We start from the raw sequence: 17956 nt of genomic DNA, 5'->3' as shown, positions 1-17956 counted from the left end.
AATATTTAAAAAGAGTTATCAACTATTGGCCAATTCGTGACCCATAAAATACATGCCACAATTTACGTTTACGCAAATAAATATTATAATTTATTCATAAATTTAAACGCGCAGAATTCATTATCCTAAAACTACCATTTCAAGTCTAATAAAATAAATATCTAACATAAATCAAGTATCAATAGCGTTGTTTGGAGAGAGAATTTTAAATTTGATGATAAAAAATGATAAAATTGTATCACCTATTTAAACCTCATCATCGGGTTATGATTATGTATAATATGTGAATTCTTATATTTAGGTATATAGTGGTAGTTATATACAACTATAAACAAAACAGTGGTAGTTCCCCAACAACTTTTGATACAAATACGAACCTCTGCTGGACGGTACCGTTATTTGAGTTAATTAACCATGAAGTGGTGCGGAATCATTGTGATTTTTTGCGTTGTTCTTGGTGCAGTATCATGTGCACCAACAAACTTCACAAGTAAGTGGCATAGATTTTTCTATAGAAGTAATTTTCTATTGAATAACTTAAATATTGTTTGTGGTAAGTAAATAAAACATGCCTGTTAATTATTTTTTATGTTTTTTGATTCTGCAAAGTAATTAATGGATTAATGATTATTTATAAGGCGCTTATTTATACAATTTGGGTAATTGTTTACAAATAGCAATTCTAATTGATTAATTTTTAAGTTACTTAAATAACTAAAATAGCTTTCATTCCGAATGGAATTTTTGCCACTCTTACTCAGTGTTCTCTGATTCGCTTATTGCGGATAAAGTTGACTTGACTTTCGTTACAATTTTCTTCCACTCATTTCAATATGTGCATAGTTCCCTTCAGTTTTTCACTTTCAGGATTTTAATATCTCCCTTGACCTGGTCCTCCCAACTCTCTCTGGGTGCTCCCCTTGGTTTTTCAGTTCCTGGTTTCCATCTGAAGACCTTCTTAATCAGTATGTCGTTTTTCCTTCTCTCTATGTGTCCCAGCTAGCTCAGTTTCTGGGATTTAATAAATCAAACTATATTTTCTCCCTTCATTATGTCTCTTAGTTCATGGTTCACTCTTCTAATTTCTTCGTTTTCCATTCCTATCGGGCCCATATTTTTTCTGAGGATTTTCCTTTCGAATATTCTTAATTTTAAAAATCTTTAACTATGGAGCACATTGTCTCAGCTGAGAATGTAACTACTGGTCTGATTACAACTCTGTATATTTTCAGTTTTGAATTTCTGGATAAGTTCTTTTTCATTTTTTTAATGATTTATAATTTGATATTTTGTTGGGATTCCTATTTCATTATCTCTCATGTCTTCCATTACGACTCCTTTCTCTTTGGGCTTTCTTTGCATCTATATAGTTCTGTGAAGGGTGTTTCCCATGATCAATTGTAAATTTTAACCACTGGTCTGCATTGTTTTCGTTGAGCTTTTGGTATCCAAATAGTTTAGCATTGTCATTAATACTCTTTGATAGCTAGGTCCTTTAACCACAGCTTTGTTTTGTTTGTATGCAACATTGGTCTGCTACTTTCCTTTTTTCTTTGTGTTCATTTGGGCAGTGCCTATCTCGGCCCAAGAAACAGGTAGGTCGTTTAAAAATGTCACAAGTCGGCGCAAATATTAAAACTGCCCGATATAAAATATACCAGCTCGGCTCATGGGATATTAATTATTACTATAGAATAATTTTACGTCTCAATGAAAAAAAAATACATTTATATAATAACTTTATTAAATAGACATACAGTGATGAGCGCGCTAATAACCGGCAAAATAACGCAAAAGATGGAAAACATAATACATTGCGAAACAAAAGGAGATGAAACTAGTGGAGGTGGACATTATCATTATAAACGTATAGCGAGGTATCGAGCGAGTAACATCGTTCTGTATTTTGTGGTGCTTTGTAAAACATAGTAAAAAAACAGTGACATTAGTGTACCTTCAACTAGAAATAATTGTTTTGACTACATGGGCAGTGGCGTAGCAGATACCCAAACAGTCAATATGTCTCAAAGATCTAACCAAGCTTTATCCTATGTATCAGTAGCGAAATCGATTTCACGGCCAACATTTCCAACCAAGAGAAACTGTTTCTTAAATTCGCAAGGAATCCAAAATTTCTGTACAATATTGAAGAAATGGGTATTGAGGGTAGGATATTTTTCTGTGTTAATAAGAAATTTTCCCTAATCTATAAGAAAATTTCCCTAATTCCAAGATAAAATTATTATTATACCTACTAATGGGGTACTAATATCTACCTGTTAATCTTCGAGCCGACCTGAGGGGTTTTTAAAAGGGGTATTCCCATCTCGGCTCACTATAATCCTTCAGTCCTTTATGATAGCCCAGGTACATTTTAAACCCCCCCTCCATGTCGGCTCGAAGATTAACAGGTAGGTATTAGTAGGTATAATTATAATTTTATCTTGGAATTATAGATTGGGGAATATTTTTATTAACATAGAAAAACATTCTACCCTGAATACCCCTTCCTTCAATATTGTACAGAAATTTTGGGTTCTTTGCTAATTTAAGAAACAGTTTCTCTTGGTTGGAAATGTTAACCGTGGAATCGATTTATAGGATAAAGCTTGATTAGATGTTTAAGACATATTGACTGTTTGGGTATCTGCTACGCCACTGCTCATGTAGCCAAAAACAATTATTTCTAGTTGAAGGTACACTAATGTCACTGTTTTTGCACTATGTTTTACAAAGCACGACAAAATATAGACCGATGTTACTCGCTCGACACCTCGTAGTGGAATCAATTAATCTTTCAATTAACTAGTAGTTCAGTGTCCAGACAACATCGAGTATAATGATATCTTTAAAGTCCAGTAAAATGAAATGTTTAGTCAAAGAGGAAAATTGTTATTAATTAGTGTGTGAACATTATAAATTTAAAGAACAAATACGAACATTAGCTTCAGGTGAAACAAAGTGGATATGTGTAAAGGATAATTGCAAAGATTTCATCAAAACAATTGAAAAAAATAAGAATCAAATTACAACTAGTATAAACAATAATCATAATCATGATCCAGGATCAGAAAACCTATTAGAAAGACAAGTCTTGAATATGTTAGCCAAGCCGCACACCAAAGAAACATGAAACGAAAAACATGAAACATGAAACGAAAAACATGAAACATGAAACGAAAAACATGAAACATGAAACGAAAAACATGAAACATGAAACGAAAAACATGAAACATGAAAAGAAAACACTGCTAAACAAATATCAAAGTCCGCCTACCAATGAAACGAGTGTGATTCATGCTCATGACACATTTTTATTTTCGGAGAGTTTCATAAATGGCCGGACATATATTTGTTTAGCAGTGGTTTATTTCCATGAAACGTAATTTACGTTTCATGTTTCTTTGATGTGCGGCCTGCCTTAAAGTACAATAACTTGAATATGTTATTGTATAATATATCTATTTAATAAAGTTATTTTATAAATACATTTTTTTCTTCATTGAGATGTAAAATTATTTGATAGTAACAATTAATATCCCATGAGCCGAGCTTCTTCTTCTTCTTCTACGGCACTACAGCTCAAATTGAGCCTTGGCCTCCTTTATTTTTTGCCTCCACCCTTGCCTCTCTGTGGCTGCTCTTCTCCATACACGGACTCCTAAAAGGGCTTGTGTGTCGCTGTTTCCAAATGCATAGTCCATGTTTCGTAGCTTGAGTCGTTTCCGAAAGTTCCGTCCTGTATTCCGAGGCAAATGTTCAGGTTTCGTAACAGTGTGTTTTTTCCGCAAGTGGGTTGCCAGCCCACTGCCCAACCTTCCTCCTTTATCCGGGCTTAAGACCGGCAGTGGTGACTCCTGAGCTACTCGATTCACCCATTTGTCACCACAGGCGGAGCTATGAGCCGAGCTGGTATATTTTATTTCGGGCAGTTTTAATCTTAAGACCTACCTGTTTCTTGGGCCGAGATAGGCACTGCTCTTTTAAAATGTGCCTGGGGTATCATTAAGGACTAAAGGATTATAGTGAGCCGAGATGGGAATACCCCGTTCATTTTGCTGATGTTCTTTTTTAATTTTATATCCATTTATTTGTTGCTTGGTTTTTCGGTTTAATCTTAATTTCGCATTCTGTATCAAACCATTCTTTCCTTCATTTGATTTCACTCTATCTTAGCACCTCTTTAACTGAATTCAAAATGGAATCGTTTATATTTTTCCATATTTCCTCTCTATTATTTGCTTGTGTTAGACTTTCTTTTAGGGTTGTCTCATATTGTTCTATTAGTTCCAGTACTCTTACCTTCTCCAGGTTCCATCTTCTTTTGCTTGTCTTGTTCTCTCTGCTTTAATTACCTTCGTTTTATTTCTCCTATTATTATAGAAAATGTTTTGTGTCCGCGTTTGCTCCTATATATGATCTGACGTCATACATCAATGCTTTCCATTGTTTGTGATTTGTGTTGAACTGTGTTTAATGGACTTTTTCAGCTCTGTGTCTCTGATTGCTTCTTCTAGTAAATAGCGCCGTTGTCAGACTATCTCCTTGTCTTAAGCCAGGTTCTATATTGATGACATTTGTGTCTCCTTCGGTTGTTTTAATTATTGCTGATGAGTCCTTCATTGCCATGATAGTCAGTCTTATTAGCTTTGCTGGTATTTCCATCCTCTTCATGTCTTTTAATAATTGTTGTCTGTATAATAATACTTTCAAAGGTCTGTTGGAAGTCGATGAACAATATGTGTTGTTCTATGTCATGTCCATAGCTTTTTTCGATGGTTTGTGTTAGTATGTGTATTGCATCTATTGTTGATCTCCCTTTTTTAAATATCTGTTGATACTCTATTGATATTATATGCAACAATTTAGTCGGGTAGGTTTCTTATGACTGTAGACAGAATCTTTTACGTTGTTTTAGTAACCTAATAGTTGTTGTAGTTAGTTGGATCCACATTCTTAATTATTGCTGTGATAGTGTGATGTGTTTGTTTTTCCATTCTACAGGCATGTTTTCGTCCTTCCAAATTGTAACCATTAGTTCGTGCATCCCTTTTAGCAGCTCCGTTTATGATCAGTTCATTGTTAATTTCATCTGGACCCGGAGTTTTGTTTAATTTTAGTTGCTTTCAAGTTTAGTTGGATAGGTGCGTCTTCCTCTTCATCGCTATTCTTTGGTATTTCTTCATCTTCCTATGTCTCTTGGCTGATTTTGCACACATCCATAAAATGTTTTTCCCAATCTTATTTGTTTATTTTTATGGATATTTTTTTGGTTTTTTATTGTTATTTTATATATTCGATCAGTTCTTGTCTTGTCTTATTCTTCTTATTTCTGTTCTTATATAACTGTTCCGCTCATTCAGAGATCCATGGTTCTTTCTTTCTTCTATAGGTTTCGTGGCTTTTTGCTTTTATGTTCGGTATTATTCTATTTGTTCCTGTCTCCAAAGTAATACAGGTCTTTTTGAGCACTACTCACTCAATTAGGTCTCTGTAATCTCGACAAAATGCATAGAGCAATATGCAGATTTTACAAAAATACAAAGGAAACAGCAGAATTTGTCTGAATCTCCATGGTTATTGGTCGTCAACCGATAAATACCTGGATAGATCCTTTTAGAATGTGATCAGGTGAAGAAACAGATCCAGAATAAATAACGGGCTTTTTTGATGAGTTGATTGTGAGTTAAAAAGTTGATTAATAGCAAGCTGAAAATTTGTTAATAGCTTAAGGGTGTCTAATCGGACAAACTTTGATATATGGGAACACTGGAACAAAGAAAGTTTTAATTGTGGAACAGGTTAAAAATTTGGAACGGTCAGACCACGAAAACGTCACATGTATTTTGTCCGACAGAACTTCCAATTGATTTGTTAGCCTTTCATTAAACTCTCATGCAAAAATCAGGCTGCTATTTATCACGAAATGGGCATTATAATGAGTGGAACACGTAGAACATGTCAAATAACAGAAATTATGACAGGTGATAAATATCAGTCTGATTTTTTCATGAGAGTTTATTGAAAGGGTAACAAATCAATTGGAAGTTCTGTCGGACAAAATACATGTGACGTTTTCGTGGTCTGACCGTTCCAAATTTTTAACCTGTTCCACAATTAAAACTTCCCCTGTTCCAGTGTTCCCATACATCAAAGTTTGTCCGACTAGACTTCCTTAAGCTATTAACAAATTTTCAGCTTGCTATTAATCAACTTTTTTTTCATACGCGGGATCCAGACCTAATATACAGTGTGTAACGAAAATACAGGTCATAAATTTAATCACATATTCTGGGGCCAAAAATAGTTTGATTGAACCTAACTTACCTTAGTAGAAATGTGCATATAAAAAAAGTTACAACCCTTTGAAATTACAAAATGAAAATCGATTTTTTCCAATGTATCGAAAACTATTAAAGATTTTTAATTGAAAATGGACATATGGCATTCTTATGACAGTAGCATCTTAAGAACAAATTATAGTGAAATTTGGACACCCTATAAAAATTTTATGGGGGTTAAGTTCCTTTAAACCCCCCCCAAACTTTTGTGTACGTTCTAATTAAATTATTATTGTAGTACCATTACTTAAACACAATATTTTTAAAACTTTTTTGGCTCTTAGTACTTTTTCGAAAAGTCAGTTTTTATCGAGATATTTGGAATATTTGTCAAATCCACCACACATTTGTATATGGTTAAGTACGATTATGGAGACTTGGTAATAATATGAAAATTTATGTATGATTTACATTTTCAGGTATATTTTGAACCGTATTAAAAAATAAGCCATATCTCGATAAAAGTTGCCTTCTCGAAAAAATACAAAGAGGCAAAAAAGTTTTAAAAACATTTTGTTTAACTAATGGTATTGCAGTAATAGTTTAACTGGAGCATACACAAACATTTGGGGGGTTTAAAGTAACAAAAACTCCATACAATTTTTATGTAAACATATTAAAAAAGAAGCCGCAACTCGATAAAAACTGCCTTATCGAAAAAATACTCAGAGCCAAAAAAGTTTTACAAATATGTATTGAATTTAACTAATGGTACCACAATAATAATTTAATTGGAACGTACAGAAAAGTTAGGGGGGGTTTAAGGGAACAAAACCCCCATAAAATTTTTATGGGGAGCACAAATTTCACTATAATTTTTCTTTAAGATGCTCCTGCCATAAGAATGCCACACATCCATTTTCAATAAAAATTCTCTAATAGTTTTCGATATATTCGAAAAAATCGATTTTCATTTTGTAACTTTAAAGGGCTATAACTTTTTTTATGTGCATATTTGTACTAAGGTAAGTTAGGTTCATTCGAACTATTTTTGGTCCCAGAATATGTGATTTAAGTTATGACCTGCATTTTTGTTACACCCTGTATTTTTTGCTAAAACAGTGTTAGTGTACCTACCTATACACAAAATATCTTTCAGGTGGCAGCGTGGAAAGTTCCATAATGTCAAAATATCTATTTTAAATCAATCTCTCATTGTTGCAACATTATCATCCTCACCAATCAGCCCTGATTTGTCCATTGTTGTACATAGGCCTCCTATAGACTAGATAATTCCATCTTCTCCTGTTCTGCGCCTCTGCTATCCAATTGGTCACAATTCTTTTGAGGTCGTCGGTCCACCGCGTTGGGGGTCTTCTTCGGCTTCGCTTGTCTGCCCGTGGTCTCCACTCAAGAAATTTTTTTGTCCACCTGTCGTCTTTCATTCTTGCAACACGTCCCTCTCATCTCCATTTTGCCATGTACCTAATACGTTCGATATCTTCGACTCCGGTTCGCCTACGAACTTCCTCGTTACTTACTATATTTATTAAACTTATTCCAAGCATTGATCTCTCCATCTTTCGTTGTGTCCTTCTCAATTTTTCAACTGATGTTTTTGTGAGAGTTAAGTTTTCTGCTCCGTATGTGAGGACTGGTAGAATGAAAAGCTTTCCTTTTTAAATAAAGGAAAGTAACCAAATATGGAATAGTGTCCTAATATGGAATTCCTTGATTTCTCCGAAAATATAAGTTGGAAGCGCACTACAATACCATACCATCCTCCATTTCAGTCGCTCTCTTTATTATCGTATTCACACGTCTGTGTCAGATGCGCGAACGATACGTGTCTGGCAGGGGCGTTTTGTTTTATCGTCTCGCAGAAAATTTTAAAAGTAAATGTATTCAACGAATATTATTGGTTATTATGCAGGAATACAGACTTATTATGCTATTGAGTATATCGATAGTACCTTTATTTTAATATTTTATGACCTTCTGCAATTAAAACATTACGACTTGAAAAAATGTTGATACTAGTTTGAACTAATGTACAATCCCAAATATGGACAGTCGTTGGTGCCTAATTATGGAATAGGCGATTAAGTGCATTACGATTGTGCTGCTCCAGAGTTTCATACATGGATCTGTGATGTCTGCAAGTGAATTAAGCTACTTTTTTTATTTTTCACAATTTTTTTATTTAAATTTATTTGATCTCAGATGTATATGTCTATTTTTGTTATTGATATGTTGGTTTATGCCTATATTCCATATATGGGTACCTATTCCATATTTGGTTACTCATTTGGGATTTTGTTGTTTAGTTCAATTTTTTTTTGTTAATTAAAATATTTAATAGAAGGCTTTTAATAACTACATAAAAATGTATGACTGATTTGTCATAACATTAAACTGTTTTCATATCTATAAAGGCATTTTTTTGTATCCCCAAAACAAAATGGTATTCCATAATTGGCGACTTTCCTCTAGCTAGATTCTTTTAAACACGTGTCTCATTTTTCCGAATGCAGCTCAACCTAAACTTATTCTTCTGAGTAGTTCGCATGTTTGGTTGTCTCGCGTTAACCGTATTTCATGACTCAAATACACATATTTTTGCACAAGTCCTATGGGCGATTTCTTGATTTCTATCAGCTCATTGTGGACGAGATTGGTCATCCTTTTTGTTTTTCCATAATTTATCTTTAAACTGACTCTCTGTGTTTCATCGGCATATCGGAGGTGATTTAATATCTTTCCATCGATGCTAATACCTTTTTTGATTCCCACTCTAGTCGTTTAAATGCGTACTCTATAACTATTATAAATAGTTTTGGCAACAAGGTATCTTCCTGTCGCACCCCTCTGCCAATTTTGTTGTAACATATTGCATCTATATTTCAAAATACCTTATTAGTAACAAAAATGTATTTTTAAAATTATTTTAATCTCTGATTGTTTAGAATAAAAGTATAAGAATCTCACACATTCTGAAAACCATAACAAATGTTAGAACTAAAATTAAAAACAAAGCAGTGATAATTAAAAAATATGAAGCACCTCTTAAAATTATTTATATTTTTTGATAAAGACTACTTATTTTAATTTCATTATAATTTTAATTCCCACGGAATCTACAGATAACAAAATACGTAAATCTCGACAAATTATCTTTCAATTGGTTGATTTTTTCCCAAACTATTGATAGTTGGTAATTACAAAATTTATTTCGACCTTGAAGGCCGCAATATGTTTGAGAGAAAGACATAAGGATGCCAATCATTTTTTCTATGTTGGAATTAACAGCTTAATATAGATAAATAGGTAAATTTATTATCTAGTAAATATCAATAATTATACTTATGCTGGGAATTACTTTAAAAGATCGCATCCACAATGAATGAATACTTTTGTAGTCGAACAAAAGTAGAGGACGTAATACAACACGATGCTTCATTGAAGTGATCTTGGATCAGAAAGATGATACCAGGTGGTCTAAACGCATTCTACAGGTGTAGCACAGAAAATATTAAGTGAAATCCTTTATAAACGGTATATTTATTAAAATTACCCAAAAAGGACTACATCATAAATGCAGAACTAGTTTTCAATCTGATTGCAGATACAGATCATCATCAGTGCTAAACAGAATGCTCACCATGCTGAGTGCTAAAGCCACCAAAATTTTTGGGTGGCATAATAAAAATGGGTTTTTACTCAAATATTTTCAATTTTGGTGGCTTAGCATGTGAGCATCCTGTTCAGCACTGATGATGATCTGTAATCAGATCGAAAGCTTGTTCTGCATTTGTGATATAGCCCTTTTTAGAGAATTTTAATAAATAATATACCTTTTATAAAGGATTTTACTTAAATTCTTGTGATATATGGTATACAGCCAGCTGCAGGAAAACCTTTTTCCTTGTGGATGTGTAACATAGGTTATATGACAGATTAGAGTAGACCTTCAAAAATGGCTTGACGATGTGAAAGAAAAGCCGAGAAGACAATGGCATGAGGTATCAAGAGACAAATTAAAATAGGGAAACCAAGAGGAGAAAACCATCCTGACGTGGCCTGTCAAGGGCGATCTAAAGGAACAAGAAAGAGAAGAAATATCAATTAAAGAAGAAAAACTAAATTTCATAAATATTTTATGGAAGATAAATCTACGACAGTCACTTTTTTTAATTTGACAAAAGTTATTTTAAGTTCGAATTTTAAAAATGTTCTGAAACCGTATTCTTGTAGCATGTCTAAATTGAAGATTATGCTTATGTAGAATTATGCCACAATAATTAATTGAATTGAAAATTACATTTTATTATTCTTGTTTTACGTTTGACGACACAGTTAGAAAATCCAAAAAGTAATAAATATTTGGCAAAAAGAAATACAGAATTTAAAAAAGGAAGTGAATCTCAAAACACCCCTTATAGTCTAGTAAAATAAAAATACACTACATGTAAATCAAAATGTAAATTCGTACAGGTTGAAACAAATTTTATATCAAAGTTTAGATGGGTACAAAAGATATTTTCAAGAAAGTATCCCAATTATACAAGGGGATCATTGTTTAAATAATTAAAAAGGGGTCATTTTTGCAAAAAAACTTACTTTTTTAACTGCTGAGGTCATTCAATTACTAGTGAAGGTGTTTGGGGTTATTTTCTGCAAACTTGCAGGGTAAATTCTTCACATAAGACTTACAAAATTAAATTTGACCGCCTATTTATTTAAATAATTATACATCAAACTTTAAAAACAAATTTGCAAATAATTATTTTTAGCGTTTTAAATAAGCACTATAAAATATCTTATTTTACATGTAAAGTTGCGCTATGTTATCAGTATTAAGCAAAAAAAAATTGGTCCAAAAATATTTAATATTTTTTGAGATATTGAATTTGTTTATTAAATGTTACTCTATTTTCAATTGCAAAAACGCGGTTGTTGCCAAAGAAATATTCACCTGTAATAAATCTTATTATTTTTATTTTTTTGTATATTTTCGATAAATGTATTGATAAATTCAAATTTCAATTAAATTTCCCCCTAAAATTGCATTTGAAAATTATTCAAATTTGTTTATAATTTGTTTTTTTAATAACGTCGCGGGGATTAAATATTTTGAAATACTGTTTCGATAATTGGATTCCTGGGAATTTTTTACTAATTAACAAATTTTTTTGTCTTTTTTTCCTCTTCTTTTTTTTTCTTGGAGTTATATTACTACGGGCCCTTTTAGGGTTAAGTTTCATTAAGAATGTCGAATCTCTAAGTTGTAGATTCTAGACCTTAAAATATTAAGATTGGTCTAAAATCACTTAAATAAAATGTGGCTACTTACTGAGTTACAGGGTGTTTTATTTAAAAATTTAAAAATTATTTTTACCAAGCATTTTCAAACTATTTGACGTATCCTTATCATACTTGGCAGAAAGGGTGGGTACTATACAGTCTACTAAATTGTGATTTTGTGAAACAAAAGTTTTTAGCTACTACCAGAGGCGTACGACAGGGGATAATTAATGGTTGACCCTTCCCAAATTCTACGCCACTGAGGGAATTACTATTTTAGCGAAATTTTTCGTTTCTCTAATACTTTCTACGTAAATAATATACTCTTTACTGGTAACGATTAAGTCATTAGTTTTCAAGATATAGGACGTTAAAAATGAAACGGCATAGTTATTTTGATTCATTCATTCATTCGTTTTAAACGTCCAATATCTCTCAAACTGATGACTTTATCGATACCAATAAAGTTATTTACATACAAAGTATTGGAGAATCCAAAAATTTCGCTAAAATAGTAATTCACTCAGTGGCGTAGAATTTGGGAAGGGTCAATCATTCACTGTCCCCTGTCGTACGCCTCTGGCACTAGCCAGAAACGTTTATTAATCACAATTTAGTAGGGTGTATAATAGCTACACTTTCTGCCAAGTATGATAAGGATACGTCAAATAGTTTTAAAGTATTTGGTAAAAATAATTTTTAAATTTTTAAATAAAACACCCTGTAACTCAGTAAGTAGCCACATTTTATTTAAGAGATTTTAATTAAATCTTAATATTTTTAGATCTAGAATCTACTAAGAGATTCGACATTCTTGATAAAGTTTAACGCTAAAAGGGCCCGTAGTAATATAACTCCAAGAAAAAAAAATAAGAAGAAAAAACGACAAAAAATTTCGTTAATTAGTAAAAAATTCCCAGGAACCCAATTATCGAAACGGCATTTCAAAATACTTAATCCCTGCGACGTTATTAAAAAAAACAAATTATAAACAAATTTGAATAATTTTCCAATGCCATTTTAGGGGGGAGTTTAACTGAAATTTGAATTTATCAATATATTTATCAAAAATATACATAAAAATAAAAATAATGAGATCTTAAGCAGGTGAATATTTCTTTGGCAACAACCGCGTTTTTGCAATTGAATACATAGTAACATTTAATAAACAAATTCAATATCTCAAAAAATATTAAATATTTTTTGACCAATTTTTTTTGCTTAATACTGGTAACATAGCGCAACTTAGTCTGTAAAAAAAGATATTTTATATTGCTTATTTAAAACGGTAAAAATATTTATTTGCAAATTTGTTTTTAAGTTTTATATACAATTATTTAAATAAATAGGGGGTCAAATTTAACTTGGTAAGTCTTATGTGAAATATTTTCTCTTCAACTTTGCAGAAAAGAATCCCATATACCTTCACTAATAAGTGAATTACCTCAGCAGTTAAAAAAGTATTTTTTTTTTTTCAAAAATGACCCCTTTTTAATTATTTAAAAAATGATTCCCTTGTATGATTTGGATACTTTCTTGAAAATATCTTTTGTACCCACCTAAACTTTGATATAAAATTTGTTTTAACCTGTACGAATTTACATTTTGACTTTTTTTTATTTTATTAGGGCTATTATGATAATAAATGAAGATGAGAAAAAAGAAATGAATACCAATATATGAATGGCTTAGAATAAAAGGGATTCGAGTGCCAATTTATTTGATTTGAGAAATAACAAGTTATATTTTTAATTTTTAAAATTGTCTTTAAATCACAACAGTTATGTATCACATTATAATATAGGGATCACTAGGATCTTTCAATCCAAATAAACTGTTAACTAGCTGTCCAAATCTGCACTTAACTTAGTACATACACAAATTGCACTTGCACTCCTTTTATTCTAAGCCATTCATATGTAATAGTAAGGGAGCAAGTAATAGAACAAGTATCCACTTTTGAATACTTAGTTGTAAAATATAATAAGAGATGATGGGACGACGGACATGGCAATAAGTTAATAAGTAATAAACTGAAAAAGGCTTCTAACGTATATTACTCTTTAAATAATACAATTTTTGTGAAATCAGAAATAGAAAACAAAACTAAACTCAGAGTATATAACAGCATAGTAAATTCGATAATGACATATGGAGCGGAAACATGGATTGTGCAAAAGAAACATGAGTCAGTGATAAACGCGACCGAGATGAAATACATGAGAAAAATAGCTAGAGTTGCGAAGTTTGATCGATTCAGAAATGAAGATATAAAGAGAGAGCTGGAGCAAGAACCGATAATGAGGAAGATCGAAAACAAACAAGAGGAAATATGGATGGAGCAGATCCATGATATAGGTGAAAAGAGAGACATGCGTTAAAGATATATGAAGAACCTGGCCACCAATAGTAGTGCATGGAAGAAATCGATAAGAGACTGAACCCAACATCCGACGCCCTGAAGGACACTAAAAATTCTGAAAAAGAAGAAAAAGAACACTCAAAAAAATTTAGTTCGTAATATTGATTAACAGTGATTATTGAATAGTATTTCGTAGTAACAACAATTTACTTTTTTGTTTCAACGAACTTTTAGACATTGACGAATGTATTTGGTTATTGTCACAATGGTTGAATAATAATTGTGAAAATAACTAGAGTAGATTAATCAATAACACAAAATTTATTCAGCCAGTAACTTAGTTTCGTATATTTAATAAATATTGTTAATTCTTGCAGCAACTCACTTTCTTGATTTCGTAGATGACAAGCAATTACCTTGGTTTATCGTTACAACGTACAGATTTCATTAAAACAATGTACAAATGTTGTTAATATAGAGTAATATATGATTATTGTATAGATGTAAACTGATTGTTGTGACAACGAATGCATTAATCAATCTACTACTGCTTTTAATAACCACAATCAATGCGTCCATGGTGACAATAAACGTAGTTGTTGAGACAATAAATGTTTTGCTTGATCATTTGAAATGTAAGGGATTTTCCTTATCGTGATACTCCTAGCTTCTCTGTGTTACCATTGTTTAAAAAAGAATTTTTTGTTAAACAATGCCGTTACCTCTGCCGAAGTGCCGAATAATAATTTCATTTCGTTTCCAAGTGTAGTCCGTAGTACAAGGAAGTTTTCGTATGTCTATTATCGTGAAATTTCGGTCGAATTCTTTTTAAATTTTTTTCGAATCCTGAGAAAACTAATTAGTATTTTTAAAAATTTAAACGCAGAATAAAATACTACAGTATTATCAAGGGTCCCTGAGAACTTCTATAATGATTATTTTAATAAGTCACAGGGGTGAAAAAGAGAAAATTTAGTATGATATTTAATTTCATATATACCATTCAAAAGAAACTTTTTGTTTATTCTAAGGGACTTTCAGCCCTCGGCAATAATGTAATCTTTTATTCTGCGTTTAAATTTTTCAAAAATACTTATTAGTTTTCTCAGGATTCCAAAAAAAAATGAATGCGTTTAAAAAGAATTCGATCGAAACTTTGCACCTGCGCTCTCAAAAAGGATTAAAGTGTTATACATTTTTGGAATCACTATTTCAAACGCTTTAATGAGCTGTGACATGAAGTACTTTCCCATTTAAAAAAATCAAAGTTATGCCTGTCACCTGCAGAGGGATCATGTAAAGTTCGAAACATTGATGTTATAATATCTTTGATTATTTTAAAAATCGACCTGTTCGAGCATTTTGCTTATGTGCTAAAAATAAATAAGTTAATAAGGAGGGGGGAGTGTAACATTTTTTCCAGCGCACTGCATAAGTGAACTCATTATATGATTTCTCATAATATTATGAGAAATCACACAGTGTAAAGTCCATTAGGTTTAGGACAAAAAAGGGGGATTTAAAAAATTTTTATTAATCAATATCATACATTGGGCTAATGCATTCAGTAATTATTAATATAAAATACGTTCATAGTAGGAATGAACGAAACTGATTGTAAGAATGAATAGAATTGCTTGTAAGAATAACCGTATTTATTGTGGGAATAAACGGAATTAATTATAAGAATAAACGGAAATAATTGTAGAAATAAACAAAATTCGTTAGGAGAAATATCACTGTAATTGACAAAACGAATAGTCTTCGTCGGTCAATTAATGACGTTATTGTTTCAATAAATAGTGTTCGTTGACTCGATGAACAGAGTTCGTAATATCAATAAAGTGATATTATGGTATACATAATGAATGTTCATCCATTCAATAAACGTAATACATTGGCTCAACTAACTAAAATAATGTATTGATGAACATCGCTTTGTTGTTCCAATAAAACCAAGAATTGGACAAATTTTAAGTATTGCGTTTGTTGTCTGAATTAACATTTTTATTGATATTACGTACCTTTTTCGTTGAGTGAAGAAGTTTGACGTTTTGATTGCCACTCCAGAAATCGTTGTCAAAAAAGTCTATTTTAAATTATGAAGGTGTTATATAGACATATAATACCTAAACTGTTCGCTGCAATCTAAAACTGTTCCCCCGCTGCGAAAGAGTAAAGTGTTTGTAAATAGGGTACGCATCTCTTTCTAATCTCAGGATAATATGAAATGCTGATTATTTTGTAAGTTTATTTATTGCGTTTATGTATTAAGTGTTTACGTATTATGTGTTTATGTATTATACGTTTTTGTATTGTGTGTTGTATATGCTTGTAGATTATGTACAGTGCACAGATTCTAGACGTGGCGGTGGGGGATGGCGTCTATGCGCTGTATTATAGTCGGTATATGAGAGAGAAAGTATTCGAAATAATGAAATAACACATTTTATATTATTTGTGTTTCAATTATTTCGAATACTTTCTCCCTCACATTCTTCTTCTTCTTCTTAAGGTGCCTATCCGTTCCGGATGTTGACGATAAGCATGGCTATCCTAACTTTGCTTGCTGCTATTCTGAATAGTCCGGTTATCGATGTATTAAACCACTTTCTCAGGTTTTGAAGCCAAGATATTCTTCTTCTCCCTGGTCCTCTCTTTCCAAATACCTTGCCTTGAAGAATGTATTTATCTATATTTGGGTGTCACATACAGCAGCTTAAACTTATTAGTTCCTTTGTTTGTGTTTTATTATATTATGTTGTATGTTCAATTTTATTATTTATAGTAATTTATAGTATTATAATTATAGTATTTATAGTAATTTATAGATATTTATAGTAATTTTGCAATATATTGGTTTTTGTTTTTTACTTCACTTTTTTAACTTGTTTATATTTTTTTTATTGACGATTTATCTAATTTTATAAAATTGTATTTGTTATTGTTATGTATATCTTTTTCGTGAATCTATGTTAAGCTTTGTCCATAAAATTGTATAATTTTCAGTGACAATAAAGCATATTTCTATTCTATTCTATTCTAAGAATGAGTTGTAACAAGCCATATCTTTGTTCATTCCTCATAACATGGCCAACATATTCTAGTTTGCGCTCTTTGATTGTATTAATAATCTCGCATTCCTTGCCTATTCTACGTAGAACCTCAACATTAGTCACACGATCCACCCACGAAATTTTCAAAATGCGCCTGTAACATCACATCTCGAATACCTCGAGTTTTCTCAAAGAAGCCTCGGAAAGTGTCCAGGCCTCTACTCCGTATAATAACGTAGAAAGTACATAGCATCTGATGATAGAGATTTTGGTAGCAATAGGTAAATCGTGGCTTCTGAAAAGAGACTTCATCATTATGAACGCTGATCTCGCTTTTCCTATGTGTTGTTTTATTTCACTTGAGTGGTCTCACTGGCTGTTTATGTCGGTACCAAGGTATGTGTAGCTGTCGACCCTGTCAATTAGTTGTTGGTTAACCAAAAACTGTGTATTTAATATTTCGCGCTTACTGACTACCATGTACTTTATTTTTTTCGTAGTGAGATCAAGTCCGTATTCTCTACTTATATCTGATATGCGCGACATTATTCTTTTGCAAACCATCTAGACTGTCTGCAAAAACTACAGCGTCGTCGGCATATCTGATGTTGTTCAGACGCACTCCGTTGACTAATATGCCTTCCTGTAGTTCTCCCAGCCCTTGCTCGAAGATACATTCAGAGTATATATTAAACAGCACCGGGGACAGAATGCATCCTTGCCTCACTCCTATATCTATGGAGACTGCCTCTGTCAACTGGTCATCCACTTTAATATTGGCAATTTGGTTGTAATACAAATTATATATGATTCTCAAGTCTCGTCTCTATCATCTACTCCCGCTTCTTTCCAGATGTTTATGAGTTTATCATGTTTTACTCTATCAAACGCCTTTTTGTAGTCGATAAAACAAATATAGACATCACATTCAACATCCCTGCATCTTTGCATAA

At 32.0% G+C, this 17956-nt stretch overlaps 1 protein-coding gene across 2 annotated transcripts in view; it reads left to right on the top strand.

The window, feature by feature from the left end:
• The first annotated feature begins 209 nt into the window (after positions 1-209).
• The window catches only part of LOC114333853 (chitotriosidase-1), a 34863-nt gene continuing 17116 nt past the window's right edge, over positions 210-17956 (top strand). Inside the window, exon 1 of one of the 2 annotated variants that reach the window (XM_028283848.2) lies at positions 210-490. In XM_028283848.2, the coding sequence (XP_028139649.2) occupies positions 415-490 (76 nt within the window). In that variant the 5' untranslated portion in view covers positions 210-414. Of the gene's footprint in view, positions 554-17956 lie in introns of both variants that reach the window. The other variant, XM_028283847.2, reaches the window with a different exon arrangement.

This window comes from Diabrotica virgifera, chromosome 2 (genome assembly GCF_917563875.1).
Source record: "Diabrotica virgifera virgifera chromosome 2, PGI_DIABVI_V3a".
Classification (NCBI taxonomy): Eukaryota; Metazoa; Arthropoda; class Insecta; order Coleoptera; family Chrysomelidae; genus Diabrotica; species Diabrotica virgifera.
The sequence above is the reverse complement of the archived record's forward strand: the minus strand, read 5'-3'. Positions and strand labels throughout refer to the sequence as shown.